This window comes from Impatiens glandulifera, chromosome 2 (genome assembly GCF_907164915.1).
Source record: "Impatiens glandulifera chromosome 2, dImpGla2.1, whole genome shotgun sequence".
Classification (NCBI taxonomy): Eukaryota; Viridiplantae; Streptophyta; class Magnoliopsida; order Ericales; family Balsaminaceae; genus Impatiens; species Impatiens glandulifera.
Window position 1 is genome coordinate 19,197,355 of NC_061863.1, and position 8,336 is coordinate 19,205,690.

Genomic DNA, 8,336 nt, shown 5'->3' on the forward strand with positions numbered 1-8,336 from the left:
GAACCACAAAAGAAGAAAACAAAAGAATGAACACTAACAGAATTTGATAACGGAGTTCGGCCAAAATGTTGCTTACGTCTCCGAGCACTAAGGCTATCAATTAATAAGGAAGAAGAGATACAAATTTGGGTGCAATAAACCAAAGAGGGGAGAGTTTCTTTTATACACTAAGAAACTTCCCCAACTCCCATCATCTTCCGATGTGGAATTTATGCTAATTGTGAATATAGTTTCTTTTATATACTAAGAAACTTCTTTCACTCCCATTATCTTCCGATGTGGGATTCTAATTGTGCCAAAAAACAACAAATCTCCACCTTGGCACAATATCCAAATACTAATCTTCAATATTAAAAAATAATCCTTCAGTGCTTCCAATTGACGCTCTTCAGCGCCGACTCAAACGCGGAAGCTGTTTACCAAATCTAAACAATTAGATTTGGTTTTCCCCATGTCTTTCATCTCGAACTCTCTACCCAATTGAGCCTTCAATTTATCAACTTCATATTGGCTCTTTGATGCTATCAACATATCATCAACGTATAAAAGTAGATAGATGTAAGACTCATCTTGCAATTTGCGCAAATACACACATGAACTGAATCTGCTTCTTATGTACTTGTGCTCCATCATAAACTTGTCAAGTCGCTTGTACCATTGTCTCGACGATTGCTTCAACCTGTACAATGATCTGTTCAACTTGCAAACCCAATTTTCTTTATCAGCAACTTTGAATCCATCTGGTTGATAAATGTTGATTTCCTCGTTCAAATGACCGTGTATGTCTGCGGTCTTCACATCTGGTTGAGCTAGCTCCAAATTCATTTGCGCTACCAAGGCCAATAAAATTCTAATGGAAGAGTATTTTACAACAGGAGAAAGTACCTCATTATAATCACCTCCTTCCTTCTGAGCGTAGTCTTTAACTACCAATTTTTCCTTGTAGCGAACATCAAATTTTTCAGGAAATCCTTCTTTCTTAGCAAATATCCATTTACAACCAATAGCCTTCTTCTCTTTTCGTAGATGACTCAACTTGCATGTCTCATTCTTCTGAATAGATTGCATCTCATCTTCCATAACACCCCTCCTTTTTCCATTTTCAGTACTTCGACTGACATCTGAAAAAGTGGATGAAACATCATCTACGACTAGAAGTGCATAGGCCGCCATGTCAACAAATCGACCTAGTTTTTGAATAACTCGTCTTGGCCTATTAACAACAATTGATTCACTTTGTTCTGAAGGTTCTTGGGTCAGAACCTCTTCCTCATTTAACTCTTCGTCTATCGTCGGAGAGTCACTAATTATTGGGCTTATCTTTATCTGCTCAAACTCCACCTGTCGCGGAGTACAATCAACTTTGTCTGGTGTTAGCTTATTCAACATTGAATAATCATCAAAAGTAACATCTCTACTGATAATGGTTTTCTTTGCATCCAAACACCAGAGGCGATATTCTTTAACTCCCGTATTAAATCCCATAAAAAGAGCCTTCTTTCCTCGTGGATCCAACATTGATTCAACTACATGATAATATGCAGCAGAACCAAAAATATGCAAAGAATCATAATCAGCTGCAGATTTTCCAGACCATACCTCTAATGGAGTCTTGCCACCAAGTGCAGATGATGGTAGGCGATTTACCAAATGTTGAGCGTATGACACAGCTTCTGCCCAAAATTTCCTGTCTAACCCAGCATTAGACAACATACATCGAACTTTCTCCACCAATGTCTTGTTCATACGTTCCGATACTCCATTCTGCTGTGGTGTTTTTCTAACTGTGAAGTGTCGAACTATGACACACTCTTGGCATAACTTCTGGAATGGATCATTCTTGTATTCTCCACCGTTATCAGTCCAGAGAACTTTGATCTTTCTTCCTGTCTCGTCTTCAACTTGAGTTTTCTATTTAAGAAAAATCTCAAACACTTCACTTTTGTTCTTCATCGTAAACACCCATACTCTTCTGGAAAAATCGTCAACAAAAGTAACAAAGTAATGTCTAACTCCAAGAGAAGGAGTCTTGGCAGGTCCTCAGACATCTGAGTGCACATAATCCAAAATACCCTTGGTATTATGCATAGCAGTGCCAAATTTTATTCGTCTTTGTTTTCCCAGAATACAATATGCACAAAAATCTAACTTATAAACTTTTGTACCTTTCAACAATCCTTGCTTGACAAGAGTTTGCATAGATTTCTCACCAGCATGCCCCAATCGCATATGCCATAGTTTTGTTGCCTCTAAATCCTTACTTCTCCCGGAAGTTGATACACATGATGTCCCATTAACTGTACTACCTTGATAATAATACAAATTATTACTCTTCCTGATAGCTTTCAACATCACTAGCGCTCCAGATATTACCTTAAGAACTCCATTTTCCAATTTCACATGTAGGCCTTTCGACTCCAAGGCCCCCAAAGAAATGAGATTCTTTTTCATATTCGGTATGTACCGAACATCTCTAATAATTCTGGTGGATCCGTCATCATTCCTCATCTTGATTGAACCTATCCCCTTTATTTTACATGTATTAGCATCTCCCATGTAAACAACTCCACCATCTAGCTCCTTAAAGTCAAAGAACCACTTTCGAACTGGTGTCATATGATAAGTGCAGACTGAGTCCAATATCCACGCATCAGGATGTGATGTTGTGTGTGACATCGATAAAGAGTATTCTGAATCTGCATCACCTTTGTTTTCTGCAACATTCGCATCTTCAGAATCTTTCTCTTTCTTCTTTAACTTTGGGCAGTTAATCTTCCAATGTCCTTTCTCACGACAGAAAGCACATTCATCTTTGGCAACTCTAGTTTCAGATCTTCTTCCTTTCCCTTTTGATTTGCTCTGATGACGGCCCCTGACCATCAATGCTTCATTTGCTGTATCTACTTTGCTTTTCCTTTTAACCTGCTTTCTCAATTCATGACTATATAAAGCAGAACTTACAGCATCAAGAGAAACATTTCCCTTCCCATGAAGTAACGTTGTTTCTAAGTATTCAAATTCATCAGGAAGGGACAATAGCAACATCAAAGCCAAATCTTCATCCTCAAACCTAACGTCAAGGTTTAACAAATCCGCTACTAACTGATTAAACTTAGTTATATGCTCATTCATCGTAGTACCTGATTGGTATTCAAACCGGAATAGTCGCTTCTTCATAAGGAGCTTATTCTGACCACTCTTCTTCAGAAACTTGTCCTCCAATGCTTGCCACAGTTTCTGTGCAGAAGTTTCATTCTTCACAGCATACTTCTGCTCTCTGGACAGGCACGATCGAATTGTTCCGCACGCCAACCGATTCATGATACTCCACTCTTTTTCTTCTATACCATCCGGCTTTCCGACCTCAATAGCAACATCTAGACCCTGCTGAAAAAGACAATCTAGAACCTCACCTTGCCACATGCCGAAATGCCCAGTTCCATCAAAGATCTCCACCGCAAACTTCAAATTCGACATCGGTGTCCTCGTCCAGGATGACGAAGGAGTTGACGCCCCTTTTGAAGACTCCACCATGTCAAGGACGAACCTTCGGCACTGATACCACTTGTTGGGGAAAACCCTGACAGAACCACAAAAGAAGAAAACAAAAGAATGAACACTAACAGAATTTGATAACAGAGTTCGGCCAAAATGTTGCATACGTCTCCGAGCACTAAGGCTATCAATTAATAAGGAAGAAGAGATACAAATTTGGGTGCAATAAACCAAAGAGGGGAGAGTTTCTTTTATACACTAAGAAACTTCCCCAACTCCCATCATCTTCCGATGTGGGATTTATGCTAATTGTGAATATAGTTTCTTTTATATACTAAGAAACTTCTTTCACTCCCATTATCTTCCGATGTGGGATTCTAATTGTGCCAAAAAACAACAGTTTCAGTACTAGAATTTGTGGTTTCGAGACCATAAATTGTGGTTTTGAGACTAGAAATTGTGATTTTAGGACAAGAAATAGTGATTTCAGGACAAGAAATTGTGATTTTGAGACTAGAAATGGTAGTTTCGGGACTAGAAATTGTGGTTTCGAGACAAGAAATGGTAGTTTCGCGACAAAAAATAGTAGTTTCGGGACAAGAAATGATGATTTCAGGACCTAAAATGGTAGTTTCGGGACTCTTTTTTTTACAATCCTAACCGAAATCATTTCTGCAGCAAAACCCAAAATGCAGCTAAACCCTAATCGCTAAACAAAATATTGATATCAAAAATATTTCTACGCTAAACCCTAATCAATAAAATATCAAAATCACTCTTTTACAACCCTATTCGAAATCGTTTCTACAACTAAACCAAAAAAGGCTAAACCCTAATCGCTAAACAGAATATTGATATCAAAGATGTTTCTACGCTAAACCCTAACCGCTAAAATATAAAAATGACCATTTTACAACCCTATTCGAAATCGTTTCTGCAACTAAACCCAAAATGAAGCTAAAACCTAATCGCTAAAATATCAAAATCACTCTTTTAAAACCTTATTCGAAATCGTTTCTACAGCTAAACCTAATCGCTAAACAAATCTGTTTCATAAAAGATGGATAACATGGTGTATTTATTTACCTTGGAATCTTGTCGGACGATGAATCTAGACCAACTTGAAAAGAAGAGAAGTGGTTTGAAACACTTACCATTTTCGAAACGAATGGAAGATAAAACGAACGAAAGCGAAAACACTTAACATTTTTGATCGAACAACGATAAAGAGAAGAAGTCGCGGAAGTCGGAGAGCGAAATCGCTAGAGAAGAAAGAGAGAGATCGCCGGAAATAAAAAATGAAAATAAAGAAAGAGAATAAAGAAAGGGAACTGAAACGTTTTTTAACATTATATATTAATAAAAACATTATCTCTTACCCACGTGGTAGGCCACGTAGGATTCGTAACCCTGCTTTCGCTGATCATTGATTGAGTTTATCCTATTCTAATAACCTCTTATAAAAAGGGATACTAATTGAATACTTCGAAACATTACAAATACAAATGTTAGAGCAACAACTCTTTTATTTCAAGTAGAAAAATGGATTCATATAACATTATTAAATCTAATTGGTTAAAAAATTAACAGAAGCATGGACGGATCGATGTTAGAAAAACTACAGCATGCTGTCCGTCCTTGCAGACAACCGACGAAAGAAATTCACAGGAGCCGATGGCAAACGATGTCTAAACCTCGGATGCCTCATCATATACATCCCCCAAAAAGCCACAATTACCTGAAATGGAGTCACATACAAAAACACAGCCGTCCCCAAACAAAACGTCACAAATATAGACGTAGCTCGCGGGTCCCTCCAGCTCAACAACGATTGCACCCGTTCACCTTGTGATGCCACATCACCCAACACCGTCTGCATCCTTCCAGCCATGCTCCTCAGTCTATCATACCTCATCCTCACCACCTCCGGGTCCCGACTCGTCGGAAACATATCGAATTCCTCGTCAAGCTCCTCCGCATTGGCCGCCTCGGCCTGGGATAATCTCATGTTCATGTGCGGCGGGTACCTGGCCCGGTATCGAAAATTCCAAATGCCGATCAAAAACAAATAGAGGAAGAACGTCGGTAATATCAGCTCCGGTAAACAAGCCAACATTAAGTAAAGCACGTGTACAAGAACTGTGGTTATAGGGTTCCTCCACATACAAACGTCTCCCAACCATTTCCTCGCTGCGAATAGACCTGAGAAAACTGACACTAAACGGAAGAAATTTGCTCTACTTTTCCTCATGCTCCAAAGATGTGAATCTGCATCCGTCATGTACTCCACCACTTCCTTCCGTAGAGGTGGCTCGGCTCGACCTAGTCGAGCCACCACGATGGTAACGGCTTGACGACGTAACATATCAAGCTGCATGACGCTTAACGGCCTGACGTAGTGCATTTTTGGTAGCAACGGGCGTGAGTAGATGTGAAGCATGTTGGCGAAAGAAGTGCATGAGAAACGTATAGCCATGTGTAGTTCTCCCATTTTCTTGACACCGGATGGTTTAAGCACGAGTAATGGGTAAGAATGCGTGTAGATTCGTCCTGTTTCCAACGTTGATATTCGGATGCGAACCTTTCCAATCTCCACGTCCTTATTGTTCAATCCCGAGTCAAGTTGACTATTGTCGAAAACGCCAATAGTCAACACAGTGGAGGGATCGAACACTTCCCAAGTGTATTGCTCGTTATACTTGGGAGATAAATTGTCTACGATCGTACGAGTTCGAATCCATTTGTGTCCATACTTCGCGACGCAAAACGTGTCTGATGTTCCCTTCCCTTCTCGAGTTTTCATCGGATGCAGCCCGACCGCATTCAAGATTCCGAGCTCTAACACCCCAATCGGAGGCCTCCATAGTTGCTTGTCTGTGGGGCGGAGATCACTACTATAGTGAGTCGACTCGTCCAACACATGGTACCCTCCATCTAGACAAACTCTAAGATGGATCTTGCTTGAGAATTTTTCTCTCTTTAGTTGGTCCAAATCAATAATGACTGGTTTTTCGAGATTGAACCACCGGGAATGTATGATACGATCGTCGGCGCGTTTCTCCACGGTGCTTAATGGAATTATCACCCTCCCAATCGTTTCGTCCTTTCCTTGTCCCACTCGTTCCTCCACGGATAATACTAAGTGATCGTCAAACGGCTCGGCAGCCACGAACATGAGATCTTCATTCCATAGGGGATTAAACGTTCCCGATCGAACATTCTTTGTCCTCATCACTTGGTTACCTACTTGAGCTTTAACATACACATCCGGAAGCCTATTCCTCTCCATTGACACCAGATCCTGTGCCTCCACAATGTTAACCCGTAAATACCATAAACGAGGAGCTTGATACACTTTCGACCGTATTACAGCCGACGCCGCCGTCGTGCTATCGACGGGGATTGCTGCGTCTGAATGCCAAGCATCCGAGAAAGCTTCATCGACTTGAGTACCATACCATACCGCAAGCATTAACTCACCTTTAATCTTCTCCCTTGTTCTATCTTCCAACCTATACCACTCCGGCGCAAGTGGACTATCCGGCGGGACACGTATCGGTACCTCGTTGAGATCAAACCTGACGATTCCCACAAAATCATCCTTAATCAAATCTTTATCCTTAACCTCAACCTCCATGATAGTCGCTTGCATCCGATCTTTAGTGAATGCGAAAACAAGATTCCAATAAGGATTTTGGTTTTTCTCAACATGCCTAGTGATTCCTTTGTAATTCCCAATCTTCACCTCAACGTAAGGATCGAGACTCCCAGTCAAGTCCATGGACGGAAGATCACGAGCCTTGACAACCCTAACAAAAAGGAAGTACATCTTCTCGACAAGATCATAAGTCGAGACAGGCTTATCAGCTCGAACAACACGACCTCCAACCACCCGACCTCCACCTAGAAACGGGCTGGTTTCCTTAATCGCAAACTCGAACGGTTGCATCGAGGAAACAGAGTGCATGGCGATGGGCTTCGGAGGCAGAAGCGGTTCAGATTTCAATTCATTGATTTCAACGTACTTCGTGGGAGGATTCGACATACTATTCTCGGCTCTAGGAAGGTGATGAAATGTATGAGATTTGGAATTATGAACTTCCGAGGAAGATCTTATGGAAGAATCGTTAGTGATGTAAACCTTAAGGCCGAGTTCTCCTCTCGTGTGGGAGAAGACAGTTCGTTTCTCTAAAGGGTAGTTGAAGACAAGAGCATCAGAATGGGGCACGAAAGATGTTTCGTTAAGAGAGATCTTTCCGAGTAAGGATTTTGAGTTTCCGGGTGATTGATTTCTATAGACGTAAGCGTGAAGTGAATGATTATGGAGGGTGGAAGGATCCGATATGGTGAAGTAGAAAGACTCGTTCCAAACAGGGTTTAGATCGTTCGGTTTTGTAGTGGTGTGGAATTTCTGACCATCCAAGGATAGCTCTACGAATGTGGTAAATGATGTGTTGCCATGGCCTTCCTTTGGCGGAAGATTGTGAGCACTAATTACGTCAACGCCTAGCTTTAGGTGGCCTATCATGTTTTCGGTGATAAGAATCTGAAAATTGTCAATCTTCTGTAAGATATATTCATTAAAAAAGTGAGTTTAGTACTTTAAACATTGAAAGAATGAATATAATACAGTTGGAAGAATTAAATAATGGAGTCTTAATTCTTAAACAATGACCCATCCATTTTTTGAGATCCAATTCATTTTATTTTAATATTGCTGAAATGAGATCCAAATTCACGGTGTTACATAATATTATATATAATGTTTATTCTTTGTATTTTATTATTTACAAAATATATCATTTGTTACTCATAAAAAATAAAATGAGAAAATTCTAATA

The 8,336-nt window shown here is 40.2% G+C and overlaps 1 protein-coding gene across 1 annotated transcript; it reads right to left on the bottom strand.

The window, feature by feature from the left end:
* Positions 1-5,113: 5,113 nt before the first annotated feature.
* On the bottom strand, positions 5,114-8,023 carry LOC124927049 (FT-interacting protein 7). The gene has a single exon (XM_047467389.1). It carries the CDS (start codon positions 8,021-8,023, stop codon positions 5,114-5,116), a length of 2,910 nt encoding a protein of 969 aa, XP_047323345.1.
* Positions 8,024-8,336: the final 313 nt, after the last annotated feature.